This window comes from Oreochromis aureus, linkage group 3, assembly GCF_013358895.1.
Source record: "Oreochromis aureus strain Israel breed Guangdong linkage group 3, ZZ_aureus, whole genome shotgun sequence".
Lineage (NCBI taxonomy): Eukaryota > Metazoa > Chordata > Actinopteri > Cichliformes > Cichlidae > Oreochromis > Oreochromis aureus.
Genome location: NC_052944.1, coordinates 17,674,736 through 17,689,515, shown reverse-complemented (window position 1 = coordinate 17,689,515; position 14,780 = coordinate 17,674,736). Strand labels below are relative to the sequence as shown.

The 14,780-nt window shown below is 40.3% G+C and overlaps 1 protein-coding gene across 7 annotated transcripts in view; it reads left to right on the top strand.

Annotated features, from left to right (window-relative positions):
* The window catches only part of LOC116333162 (receptor-type tyrosine-protein phosphatase delta), a 397,398-nt gene extending 389,524 nt beyond the window's left edge, over positions 1-7,874 (top strand). For all 7 annotated transcript variants that reach the window (XM_039609499.1, XM_039609500.1, XM_039609501.1 and 4 more), the window contains 7 exons: positions 315-600; positions 1,507-1,685; positions 1,813-1,939; positions 2,471-2,596; positions 3,540-3,694; positions 3,932-4,067; positions 4,486-7,874. In XM_039609499.1, coding sequence (XP_039465433.1) covers positions 315-600; positions 1,507-1,685; positions 1,813-1,939; positions 2,471-2,596; positions 3,540-3,694; positions 3,932-4,067; positions 4,486-4,554 — 1,078 coding nt within the window. In that variant the 3' untranslated portion in view covers positions 4,555-7,874. The remainder of the gene's footprint in view (positions 1-314; positions 601-1,506; positions 1,686-1,812; positions 1,940-2,470; positions 2,597-3,539; positions 3,695-3,931; positions 4,068-4,485) is intronic.
* Positions 7,875-14,780: the final 6,906 nt, after the last annotated feature.

The following is a 14,780-nucleotide window of genomic DNA, read 5'->3' as shown; positions in this document are numbered from 1 at the left end:
ATGAGTGTGTCAGTCATATCAACCCATGACTCGTGGCATATGGTTTCTAACAACTAGCTGGTGACAGCCAAAATGTTTCAAGGCTTCAAAACCAGTCCGCAGACCAGTGAGTGATGTCATGGTGGCTTTATCCCGGTTTTATAAAAAGCTTGTGATGCCAACTTCGGCATGATATAACTCATAAAAACATGAGGTTATAGGCCCTGGTGGGAGTTTGCCATAAAACTCTGTCATCTGAATAAAGTCTAAAGCGTTATTTCATAAATGAATAACCATCTTCCACCCTTCCATCTCTGTCTCCTTTGTGGCTCCAGTGCCGGCGTGGGACGCACAGGTTGCTTCATCGTGATTGATGCCATGCTTGAACGTATCAAGCACGAGAAGACCGTGGATATCTACGGGCACGTCACGCTAATGCGTGCCCAGCGCAACTACATGGTGCAGACAGAGGACCAGTATGTCTTCATACATGACGCGCTCCAGGAGGCCGTCAACTGCGGCACCACCGAAGTGCCCGCCAGAAACCTATACGCCTACATCCAGAAACTGACCCAGATAGAGGGTGGAGAGAATGTCACCGGCATGGAACTTGAGTTCAAGGTATCTTGAAGAAATAATGCTAAAGACAGTGTTATCGTATATTACATTTTCCAAACCACACCTGATAAAGTTATTTACCAGTATTTAGAATTTACCTGCACCCCACTGGCATCCAGTACCCCACTTCACACCAAGGAGTCATTGTAATTTTTTTCCCATTCTCAATACAACTCCCAAACTATTTTCCAGCCCCTATTAGGCCCCACTAGACAGCAAGGGGCCTGTGGTTTCCTCTCTATTCCAGTTAGTTGACTCACTTGTGTAACATGACATAGGATAAATTTCCCCCCTTTCTGGTTCCCCCTTCCATAGCTCCATTTCCTTCAAAAACAGGGGTCTTGGTTTACATGAAAACGGCAAACACAGGTTTTCCCCACCACAGAGCAGTTGCCAGAAGAACTTGAGCAATATACTCTGCATTTACAATGAAAGGCTCCAACTCTTTGCAGTCTGTGGCGATGCTGTATATATGCTATTGCCTTGCTTGTCACGCGCCTACTTTCATTCTCTTTGATGGATGCTGATTCCACCAAGAGATTATAAACAGGTTAGATTACACTGCTCTTCTGACTACTTAAATCTTCCTGGTGTATCCATTTCCCTGTCTTTTCATCATAACACGGGCAAAGGGCAAACTGTGATAGTAATCACTTTGATGCCATTTCCATACTTTATGGTTACATGACCCAGCTGTGTGCAGCATATTATACTTTTGATTCTTTTTCATCGCTTTCAAGGTGTGCAATTCGCTAGACTGCTCAGATCTTTATCGCTCGCAACATACCTTTGTTGTCAAACACAATCTGTCACCGGGGAAATACAGAAACATCTGAATGCCATTGTTCCTACCTGACACCCGTACACTCAAGGGTATCTCTTTTTTTCCCCTCCTTTTTTCCCCTGCAGCGTTTAGCTAACACTAAAGCCCATACATCACGATTCATCAGTGCCAATCTCCCCTGCAACAAGTTCAAGAACCGCCTTGTTAACATAATGCCATACGAGTCCACACGAGTGTGTCTTCAGCCCATTCGAGGAGTTGAGGGCTCTGACTACATCAATGCCAGTTTCATTGATGGGTACAGGTAAGCACTAAAAAGAAGGTGAATCAACACAAGGCTTCACGTCAGTGCAAACGTAGTTCCATGTAACGTTCAGATATGCGTCCACGCTGATTATTTCCCACCTTTGTCATGTGATTCATTTCCGCAGGCAACAGAAAGCCTACATTGCAACACAGGGACCACTGGCAGAGACCACGGAGGACTTTTGGAGGATGCTCTGGGAGCATAACTCTACTATTGTTGTAATGCTAACCAAGCTTAGAGAAATGGGCAGGGTACGGAAATACTGTTTTGCTATTCTTTTCTTCTGGCAGCCTTTGAAAGAAATGAAATACAATAAGCTGTTTTCACACATATCAGGAGCAGAAGATAGTCCACTTTAGCAGTGCTTTCCTCTAGGAAATACTCTGTTTGGTTTAAGTTTAGAGAACGTAGGAGCTAAGATGTAGGGGCAAGCAGTGGTGACCCAGCTGTTACCTGTGCCATTCTCATATTGACACAAACAGACATTATATAGACTTGGTGCTAGGGAGACGGCAGGTTAAAGACAGGTTATTTTCCGGTCCGACTGCATCTTGTCCTCACGTGCAGCTCAGCCGGGTTAAAGAAGTCTAGAAAAAGTTCAGGGCTGCAGTGCATGTGTGAAAACAGCTATACTTAGATTCAGGAACTGGGAAGAAAAGCTTTCAAAGAGCAGATACAGTGTGAATTGAAAGACAGACATTTCTGGGAACGAACACAATGAAGCTAGTCTGTGAAGAGAATGTTGTGGCTCACTGTGGTATTCTATTTTTCACTTCCCACAGGAAAAGTGCCACCAGTACTGGCCAGCAGAAAGGTCGGCCAGATACCAGTACTTTGTGGTGGACCCCATGGCCGAGTATAACATGCCCCAGTATATCCTGAGAGAGTTCAAAGTGACTGATGCCAGGGTAAGCAGACACTGTTTCATAAAACAGGGTTTAAAGATCAAAGGTTGTGGGAATGTATTGCTTCAGATCAGTGCTGTTTACAGTTTAGACTAGTGCTATTGTTTCTCCACGTCTGGGTTGTGACCTACCCAAGGGTCATGGAGGACACTGAGTGGATTACAGAGAGGTGCAGGTGTAGACAATTTAGAAAGAACCAAGTGAGTGTTTGAGCACACAATAGGTTATTTTAATGTCTCAAATCCCATAATGCAATTTGTTAATCACATGATTTTATTTACCAAGAAAGGAGATTTGACTAATGGGGTTGAACACGCTGGATGATGAACTGTAATTAACTAGATTTTTTTCTGCAGCAGCAGTAATTTGCTCCAATTTTGGCATTGTATCAAATATTTGTTTACAACACCATTATGGCCTTAAGTGTAACATGGGAAGAAATATAAATATATGGAAATTATGACACATGTCAATGTGTTTAAAAAAACAAATGTGGTGCCGGCAGCACTGAGCTGCCAGAGTTTTTAATTCCATCAAAGGCTTACACAGATAAATGGCACAGACTCCCTTCTTTGTAGAGCATGTTACACTGTCTCGTCAATGGGATTGCTTTCCTTATCAAGGGGATACAACATCACTTAAGTAATGCACATCCTCAAAGTTGATTCTCCAAGCACCCTGTCAAGGGTAGCACATCAAAGGAATTAGCATCTTTAGTGTTCATGTTAAATACATTCAGGTAAAATGACCGTCTTCTTTAATAACAAAACGTTTTCTCTGATGCTTTACTCTTGGCATCTGCGCAACCGCCTTTCTTCAAGATTTCAAGATTGCACTGTAACAACGATCATGGAATGAACTGGGCTACCTGCAAAATACCGCCAGCTACATTCCTAGCTTCAATTCTCATCGTCATGACCGTTTTTCTACATTATTTCTCTCGCAGGATGGGCAGTCACGGACAGTAAGGCAGTTTCAGTTCACAGACTGGCCTGAACAAGGAGTGCCAAAATCAGGAGAGGGGTTCATTGATTTCATCGGCCAAGTACATAAAACAAAAGAGCAGTTCGGCCAAGATGGCCCTATCTCGGTCCACTGTAGGTAAGTGACCAACCAGCATAATGCACCAAACCATCTTTGTCTTTACAGAAGGCAAATAAAATGTAAAAAAGAAAAAAGAAAAAAAGAAAAACGTGCAAGAACATATTCACATTAGGGGATAAATTATGATGAAATTAGCAATTTCCATTCAGGGAGAAAAAAAAACACTACTTGTAGGTTCATTAAGGTTCTGGCCCCAGCATTGACCTCTTTGCCATCTTGATCTCTTTTCCACAGCGCGGGCGTCGGTAGAACCGGAGTTTTCATCACCCTCAGCATCGTCTTGGAGCGAATGAGATATGAGGGCGTAGTAGACATCTTTCAGACAGTGAAAATGTTACGGACGCAAAGACCAGCTATGGTGCAGACAGAGGTGAGCTGTCTCCAACCCCACCCTTTGTTGTTGGTGTACTTTCACACTCTAGGAAAAGCCCAGCTTACATACTGTACATAGGTGTTTGACTGTAACTAGCTACTGTGTTACTAATTTGATAGTTAGCTCCAATTGCCTGAAACGTCTGGATAGATTCCAAGCAGCCTCTTTAGCCAAACAGATGAACTAAAGCGAGGCTCTGTTAAAGACTATGATTAATTTAGTAGTGTTTTGCCAGTTCTCCACTTCTCCATTTCAACTGACCAGCATACAAATTTCAAGCTTTGAGAATGTAGTTTGTTTATTTTTGGAAAAAAAAATGAATTGTATCTACAGTATAGACAATGTTTTGGTTGGCTGAAATGGAAAATGTAGCGAACATGATTCTACGTAACCATCTTTTCTTCTTTGTTTCCAGGATCAATATCAGTTCTGCTACAGAGCTGGCTTGGAGTACTTGGGAAGCTTTGATCACTATGCAACGTAAAAGACCCAGTATTGGAAGATAAAAGCAGAGGGCCCTTTGGAAAAAGAAAACCCAGTGAGCCTCTCTTCTGAGCCATAAATTCCTGCTTGAGAAAGTACTCCTTAACTCCTTGCTAACAACTCATTACGTGTTGGATGTGCGACATGACTTGTCAAAAAACGAAAAAAAATAAATGATTCCCAGGAGGACCAAGTATTTCCCCAACCCCAATAAAAACCTCGCCTTGACTCAGAGTGAGGGAATCCTGACTGTTGAAGCATTACACGGAATTACCTTTTCTTTTGCTTCAAGGATTCATTTTGGGGCTCATAAAACTGAACGAAACCAACACAACAAAAAAGTAAATGAACAATAATGACATCGTCAGAAATGCATCAGTGATTATGAACCATTACGAGAGGCATCGGAGGAACACAGTATTGCGGGGGGAGGGAAAAAAAACTCAATGCACATTGTAAAGAAGAAAAAAAATCAGTTTCACAATCAAGTACACACCGAGAACCCATCACAAAAGAAGACAATGCTTGGTCCACAAGAGCAGGACAGACTAAAGTAACAATGAATAAATACCCCTGTTTTCTGTCACAATGTTCATCATCTAAATTTTGGGGAAGAGGGTAAATGATCTATGAAATAAATACAAATTATTGATTTAGTTTTTTAGTACTTTATTATACAGCTGATGTGCTTTTTTTGAACTGTGTGAATTTCCTTTTTTTACACAAATTTATCGCTTGGGAAAAAGTGATAAAATGTATTTACGTAAATGTTCATTATTTTTTTCTCAAAGCTGTAGAACTGTTCTAACGTACAGTATGTGCTGTTTTGCAGAGGATCTCTTTGCTTCTTTTTTTTTTTAACCCCCGCGCATTTTGTTGCACTTAGTGCACAGAACAGAATTCACACAACCAAAATGTAACTTTGCTAAAGAGTTATTTTTTGGTCTTGATTTTTCTGTTGTTTTTTTTCTAAAACAAATTATATTTTTTCCTCTGTTGGTTTTGTTTTTTCTGTCCATGATCACCTACATGGTAACTTAATTACTCCCATGAGATAAACTGGGGCTTTGTGGAATCAACAGGGATGAGCAAAGTATGAAGTTGCTGCTACCGATTATCTTAGTTCTTCCATGTTCCAATGATAAGAGAGAATCTGATGAATTTGATGACATACACGACTATATAAATATATGGTATAGATTGTCAAATATGTGAGATATATAAATATATATACATAGATATATATATAAAAGTAAATAACATTCTAAATATATTGATAAAGTACATAATTTATGAGTAAAAATGTAAATGAAATATGGATCATCTATGAAATCTTTTAAATTGAGAGTTTGTGTGCTGTGGGGGAAATGAAGAGATTTTTCACTGGAATGCACATCAGTAGGACAAAACTGTATTCTGATTCAGTGCATCTTTTCTTGTGCAATAAATATGTGTGTGTTTAGATAGGGGTTTTACGTGGATATGTTGTTCACTCATTGACATTGTCGTTTCCCCCCGCAAGTGAGGTGTGGGAGTGGGAACGCCCCGGTGCCGGTCAGGGCGTTTTTTTTCCGAGCTCTCGTACGCTTTGTATTCAGAGACAGAGGGGTCACGCAGACGCACTCACGTTCCACGCAATAGGGCAAGGTACAAAGACGTCACTTTGTTGTGGTTCTTCGAAGCGTTCGGTGGTAAGGACATTTCTTTCATTTTGCATTTAGAGTGCCTTATATTTATGCCTGTTTTTATAATGTTTCATTTAACATGTCAATGTATCCTTTGAGTAATCGAGGCATTTAGTGTAAATGTACAGTTTATTTACCTTTAGTATTCATTTGTCACATGATGAGATTATATATATGCAAATAAGAACGTTTCAAAGGTCATACGTGTCATTTTCAGTGGCCTTATTGTGGCTGTGAAGCGAATTAGCAAATTAGAGGAAAACAGTATATAGCTATATATACTACATGTATACTGGCCTTCTGGCCTTTATAGAAAACGGGCAACATTGCGAACAATTACCAGACAGGTTTTAAACAGGGAAGAGACTGGTCTCAGAACTAAACAGGATAATATCCATCATGTCTTAAGGCCCAACCTAAGGTTAACCAATTCTTTACCATTTACAGTCACATTTCCCAACATTGTTTAGATTTTAAATCAAAAACGATCAGGCCAAAAAAAAGGATGCCCAGTGCACAGGTCGTCACCGAAGGGTTTCTTCTTCATGCCTTAGGTTTTTACTTTATATGTAGAGAAATACAAACTGCAGACAAAACATCATTTAAGTTATCCTGACAATCCTAAACGGTGTTTCAAGCCCCCTTTTTCTTTTTCTGTTTTTTTCTGGCATAGCAGTTCGAGACAGGGGGTTTAGCTGGGTTATGTTTCAGTCTTCATGTTGAGCAGCATCTATAACTTCTCAGTACCCTCTCTGATGGCTTTGTGGATGTGCATTCCAGGTGCTTTCTTTCCCTTGTTAACTGAAGCAGCTATGTGTTATATTTGTGTCTGCTTAACTGGTTACTTTTGTCATAGTTTTGAGATATAAAAGTGCTATTATTTAACCTCATGGTGGCTAATGTTACATTATGTTCATCTCAGAACACATTGTTTTTTCTTCTCATTGGACTTTTCCCCTTTTTTTTATCGATTTGTTTTCTTTTGTTTTTCATATGCATGGTTAAACGTTGCAGAAGGGCCAAAGCTGGCCTGGTAGGAAGACTTGCACTTTCTCTATCTTTGTACTATGCACTGCCCTATTGATTCTAAACCCAATAATATATTACTTGAACCCATCTATAAAAAGAAAAAAAAAAATCTCCTTAAACGTTCACTTTGTGTGTATGTAAATAACACAAAACGGTATCAACTCTTGAAAAAGACAAAAAAAAAAAAGTTTGTGGCAAAAAGAGCATCCATTCTGATGCCATGGTTACTCCAGCAGATGACTTCAGAACAATCTGTCCCCCCAACCATCTGTTCTTGTGGCTTTGCCATTCAAGCTTGGAGTGTCATTAACAGAAATAAACGTTGTGTTCTCTGCTCTCTCTATCTATCTCTCGTCTGGATGCATAGACTGAAAATTAAATAATGAAATTGTAAAAAAAGAAAAAAATGGCTTGTTAAAAAGATCATACAATTACCTCTGATTAGTTGTTAGCGTAAAATGTTTCTTTCTCTGAATGAAAGGAGTGCTTTTTATTTTCTTACTTAGGTTACATTGGTGGCGGAAGAAGTCTGTACGAAAACCAGTTCTTTGCTGACACGAGTTCCATTTGTTATAAATGAATTCTATTAAAAAATGTCAGTGTTATGCATCGGCGTTTCACTTGTTTCCCTCCACCTCACTTTGACTTGAAAAGACTGATGAAGCTATTTTACCCCCTACTGGTCTGGGTCCAACATATTATCCACAGTTCTCTCATGAAAGGGGAAATTGAGCCTCACCACATTTGAATAGATTTCCATCGCTCTGGTTTTTCTGTCACTGATGTCAGCCACAATGAATCATCAGGGGAACCTTTGACGGATGAAGTGCGATGTTTTCGAAGCTGCTTTGTTTTTTAACGCAGACTTTGTTCACCCTAGTAACACGGTGGAATGGTACTATTACTCAGAATTAAAACCTCAATTCGGTCATTTTTTTTAAATGCAGCTCCCTGTTGCTACATTGAGGTTTTTGCTGCAAGTTTATGCATTTAATCTATTGTTTAAGTGTCTGTGAACTTAAAGTCTATTATGGCATTGATTAAATGTCTAAAAAACACTTTCCTCTTCATCAAATTTACATATTTACTAGCTTTTTTTTTTATTAGCTTATAATCCCTTTAAATGTTTAAATGGTTTTTATCTTTGGCTCATTTAGCATCCATATATCCATGAAAATACAAATTAATCCTTGCTTCATCCTTCTGCTCCTTGCTTGCATAGAGGGAGATCCACACTGGTCCACATTATCCAGGTATATTTTATGCTATTCTGAAAATCTGGAAGTCTCACAGTACACACAGAGTGCTGCTCTGATAGATCAAGGAAGTCATGGGATACATCAAAAGCTCCACAGTGGCTCTTGTATGTTGAACAACAGCGAAGTATTTGCTGTTAAAGTTAAACAAAGCACCTCTGCTCTGTGTGTGTTTATTTCACTGTGACACACGGAGAGGAGTGGGAGCAAAGGTGGCACACGTGGTGAAACGGTGAACAGAGGAGAGACAAGATTGCTACTTTAGATTTGTGATGTATGAGACCCTGGCTACCTAATGCTGCAGTCACACTGGGGAAGACAAGGTTGGAGACCAAGTACAATCAAAATTACTGCGACTGTGTGCAATAAGCTTGCAATCTCGTTGCCTTAAAAAAGGTTGCTTTTAAGGCAGGAAACAGGTCTGGAACCACATGCATTAATTGGCAATGCAGCTAAGTCAGTTTATGTTTGGATGGCAGTTGCATTCAGTCTATGATGGTGATAAATGGGGAATATTGGAAATCTGTGGCCATCTCCATACAGAGAAATGAACTACTTACATTCGAATTAATTACTTAAATTCAGAGTCCAGCCAGAACTTCATAGATTTGAAGGAGAAATTCTTCCAGTAATAGTGATGCAGTTGCTGCAGAACAGCAGTGATGCTCAGCAACCTCACCTTTACATAAGAATATAATCCAAGTTGAGTTGGGTCCCCTATTGCAAAGAGACACACTGAAGAAAGTTGTGCACTTCAACACAGACCAACTGGTTGATTGCAATGTGCAATCTGTCTGAATTTATAAAGTACACAGCAATTAGTTGCAAACCTTCACCAATCTGTCGGAGAATGAATGCAGTCGAACCAATTTAGACTTACCAGTTGTTTGGAGACATGTTTCCTCCTGTGCAACAATCTTGGTTGCTGCAACTACTTGAAGTTACTTGCTGATTTCTAGTTACAAAGATGTTACTGTTCTAGTTTTACTCTAGTGTGACTGAGCAAAAAAGCTTCATTTCTTGGTACTCAGCCCCAAACTGTCATGGAGGATAGCTGCCCCTTCCTGAGTGTGGGTCTGCTGCAAGTTTCTTCCTGTTGAAAAGGAGTTTTTCCTTCCCACAGTCGCCAAACTGCTTGCTCATAGGGAGTTGTGTGATTGTTGGGGTTTCTTTGTTGTTATGAATTGGTGCAATATAAATAACACGAGATATCCATATATCACGAGGAATGAAATTTGAGAATCTGTGTTTTTGATAATATATTATATGATGTTAAAGTATATATTGGATATCTGCTACTCTGCATCAAACCTAATAGGACAGTTTTAATCATCAGTCGGGCTGAATGTGCGTGCTGGACATTGTTCTGTCCTGGATGACATTTCCCAACATGATAAAGCATAGGCATGTTGAAAGTCAGTAAAAATGCAGAAATGCATTAAATCCACATAAGAGTTCCAAATATTTATTCACTTTAGATGCGGAGGGGTCCCAAGCTTAGCATATTTCCACACTTCAAATGTACATGTATGACTTTGTGGATAATGTATAGAGCTCTAGAGCCACAATTACAGGCGACCTGCTAATGCACTGAGCCTACACGCATCCTGTGTAGATACTAACAGAAAGCTGAAGCCTAAATGACCAAAATAAACACAAACCCATAAAAGTAGCAACCAAAAAAGTAGCTGTTCATTTAAGTGCACATAATATGGTTTTACTGGTAACAATTGGACACAAATGTTCTATTACAGACAGAATAATTACCTGCAGTAACTTCACTGAGTCACTGCGAATAAATTAAAGTCTTACTACACAAAATCTATTTATAATTAGACTACTTATTAGTCACAATAACATTAGCGGATGTTTTTCCATCAATTAGAATGTCACAAGTACAATAAAATGTCAATAACCTGAAGCAAGAGCAAGTGCGGGAACTAAAAAGAGCTCTTAAAACAGTATTAAACTACTTGACAGCTGGGGAGCACAGTCAATAACTGCTTGCTGGGAGAAGTTACTCAGGAAGCTCTCCATGCGCTCAATTAGAAAACATCATTCCACATGATAGCAAATGACAGATGCCGTCAGCTTTGGCGGTGAGCTGGAGAAACATTACTCCCGAGTTTACTGCTGAACGTGTTTTCTGATAACAAGCTCAACAAAGCCTTCGTCCACGTGTCAGATCACAGCAGAGTTGGAATGCAACAAATAACAAGCACCTGTCTTAAAGAGAAAATCGCGCCGTATATTATGTGTCAAAAACAATGATATACTGCAAGAAATGCAGAGCTGATGTGCGGCAGTGATTTCCACAGGAGTGACACGTTGCCTTCTGCTCTTTGTTTTTACAAATCGCACCTGAAGACTCAACACGGAACGCAACCCGAGTGTAGAATAATGTACAGGATGTTGTTTACTGCGCTCGGATGTTTTCTGCTGCGTTATGAAGCAATGGAATGACATACATTTACATTAATTTCAGCCTTGCTACCCCCACATATGCTTAGAACATTACTCCCTATGGAGGAAAAACACCGCCAAGACTAGAGACAACATTATGAAAGCTTGAACAAACCGAACGCTCTGAATGCTGGAGTATTATATTACCAAAAGTTCACATGACATGCGGGGAAACGATTGCAGATTACTGCACAGCAAGAGAGATTATCGCTTCACCTTGTTTCTGACAATTTTGTGGAAATTGGCTAAAACGAATCCCCAAACTTCTTGGGCAATCGTGCCAGTGCAGATGTCTGCTTCACACTAGTCAAGAGTACAACAAAATAAGGAACTTCTACTGTCATCAGATTTTATTTTTCACCGGAGACTGCACTTCAGATGTGTCGAGCAGATGTTCCGTCTCCGTCTCTCAGCAGTTTTTGGAGAATTATGAAACCAACCAGCCAGTCACAACACTTTGCACAAGTCATTTCTCATTTACACCCACCCACCACCCCACTCCAACACACACAGACATACACACATTCAACGACGACAGCTTGCCTCAGTCCCCTGGTGCTTTATTTTCAACATCCTAAATTTGATGAAACATGTCCAAACGCTGCGTGGCTTTGTTGTCAACAGTACTGAGTGGGATTTAAGAAAGACATTTCTTTTAATTCTCTCAATTCTGAAAGAAGAAAAGGCCGTCTGTGCCTAATTCTGCTGCAGCAACACTACATAATTGAGTGTTAAAAGAATTCAATTATATTGTCACTTCAGTTCGATCAAGAACTCAGACGCTGACTGTTCTCGAAGCTCCGTCCCCGTGCTGATAAACAATCACCTGTTACCACTTCATCATCTCGTGCATTTTGTGACTCATCTTCCTGTGGTTTTCAGTAATGTGCACTTTGGCAGCTACGTTCTGCATCTATTTTCATATGAACTTTGCTGTGGATTGCTAAGTTCTCAAATATAAGGCCGCAGGTGCAAATGAGGTGCAAAAAGACACTTTAGCTTCTTCAACCCTTTGCCAAAAACCACTGGCTTTTAAATCTCGGTGTTCTGGGTTGATGCAAAGTTGATCCCCAGTTCAATAAATATCAAATGGAGCACTATTTTGGCAACCCTCTTTACCCCGTCTCCCCCGTCTGTGGCTGCAGAGTGGGGCTAATCACAAAGAGGTCTGCTAGCAGGATGTCTTACGAGCAAAAGTAAAAACTTAAAAAGATGAGTAATGAGGTAGAAATGAATATCTCAGAAGAGCAGCTTAGGGTGAGAAGGTTGGAGGCAGCATTGGGCCAGAGGAGGGATTGTGACTATACTGGACAAAGGACGTATGTGGAAAAAGCGGAAGATCAGAGAAAAGATTGATGGATGTGGTGAAGGAGGACATGCAGAGGGTTTGCGTGACAGAGGAGGATGCTAAGGATAGGATGAGATGGAGGTGCAAGACCCACGTGGTAACCTCTAAAGGGAGCAACTGAAAGAAGACGAGAGAAGTATTTTTATAGGCTTTTGCAGCAGCCAGAGTAGTGCTGTGTTAGTGAGTGTGATTTAATAAAAGAAAACAAGACAGTGCTTCACAGTATGCATATTAACATTGTATGAATGTGTGGGCATGTTGTGTGCAGTGGTAACTATGACTGTAAAAATGTTACATTAATGAAGTCTATTTAAAGCAAGGAGGGAAAACTGATCATATTTACTGAATTATTTATTCAGTTTTATTAACATGTTATTTAAAGAAAAGTATTCCTGTAGAAAAGATTGCCTGATTATTTCTGCTGCAGTCCTAGTAAGTGTTAATCAGTCTGAGAGAACAAATAGAAAAACTGACTAGGCCTACTTGCCATTGTGACACAAGGTTAACCTAACGCTACATTAAAGTGTATAGGAAAATAAAATAACTTTTACATTTCTTGCAGGCAGCAAGCGATACAAAAACAAGTAATAATGCTGCTCTGAAGAACCTGAATTTCTTATTGATGTTTGTAAAGAAACGACAAAGACTTCAGATGAACGGTGACTCTATTTCCCAGAGGATTGACTGATCAGTGGGCAGTAGTTTTGCACATGCTGCTTTCAGCTCAAACAAAACTTACTCTGTTTGATTTTCAGCACGAGTAACCATGGTGGCGTATCCCCAAAAAGAAGTGAGCTACGTTTGTAACCTTGAACACCCCAGGGATTAACTAAAGTTCATGGTACAGGCGTCTACTCTCTTTGCTGAGGGTTTGTAAGAAGGAAGACTTGGAGGTATACTCCAATTTCAGAGGGATCCTCATCCTCACTGGGAAGGTCTATGTCAGGGTGCTGGAGAGAAGAGTCCCTCAGAACCTCTGAGAAGAGCAGTTTTTTGGCTGCTCAATGAACTCTGCACCAGCGCTTTATCCTCTCATGGTTGGGCAAAACTACACAGGAGTTTGCCCAACCACTCTACGTGTGTTTTTTGGACTTAGAGAAGGCATTCGACATCTTGTGAGGAGTGATTGGGGAGTACAAGTGGATGGGTCCAATGCTATAGGCCATTCAGTTCCTGTACAACTGTAGTGAGACCTTGCTTTGAGGTCAGGTGAGGTTTGAGAGTTTAAGAGTTTGTATCCATCAGGGCTGCCCTGATTGTGTTCATAATTTTTATGGACAGAATTCCAAGACACAACCAATTGGGACGTTTTTACCACTTTGTTGACCTCAGGATCATGTGTTTGTTCTCCAGAGACAATGCGGCTCTTTTGGAGTCTTTTGGAACCCTCAGCTGCAAGTCTGAAACCATGGTCGTCAGCCAGAAGAGAGGGCGGAGTTCTTATTCCAAGTCATGGACAAGCTCTGGGTAGTGACTAAAATAATAAGATTGCAAATCCCTGTGATAGAAATGAGCTTTTTCCAAAGGGTGGTTGTGCTCTCCCTTAGAGATAAGGGGGAGAGGCTTGGAGTAGAGCCTCTACTCCTTCGTATTTAAAGGTAAAGAAAGCTTGAGATTCATTCATTTGACCAGGACACTTCCTGCGTGCATCTTAGGTGAGCAAAGCACATGCTAAAGAGATTATATTTCTTGGGAGGATCTTGGTGGCCCTCGGAAGAGGTGGAAGAGGTGGTTGGGGAGCTAGAGGTCTGTTCTGGTGTTATTATTATTATTATTAAGGTGGCTGGGGACAGGAATGTCTGAGTCTCTCTGCTTAGACTTCCTGTTACCTGGAGCCAGATAAGGGAAGAGGATGGATGGATGGATGGATGGATGGGTGGATGGATGGATGGATCACAATTATGAGCTGTTGTTTTTGATGCTCTGTGAAAACATTCATGTCCACTCAATGGCAATATGAAATAGAATACAGTGTACATTAGAAATAACTGAACATGATTACTGATGAAGCAACTAAAGACAGATGATATATGTGGCAGAGCAGGATTTTAAGAAATCTTTCGAAGAACAATTACATTGGCTTAGAAATAACCTGTCTGGGGTGAACCCCTCCTCTCGCCTACTGTCAGCTGGGATAGCTGCCAGCCTGCCTGCAGCCCTGGTTGGATAAATGGTTAAGAAAAAAGACTGAGTTCAGAAATAACTGTGATATAGAGCCAGTCATGATTTCGCTATCTACTTAGGGAAAAATTTTCATTTACGAAATATTTGACTTTTGTCTCACAATGCTAGTTAAAGTCATTAACTGCAAAACATTTCCAAATGTTTGCCCTGAAGGTGAAACACTGTTCAATTAATATCTTTCCATTTTAATATTAGTAATGATGCACAGAACCTATTTTCTGAATCTGAAGGGGACTCAAATAGTAAAATATAAAAACTCTGG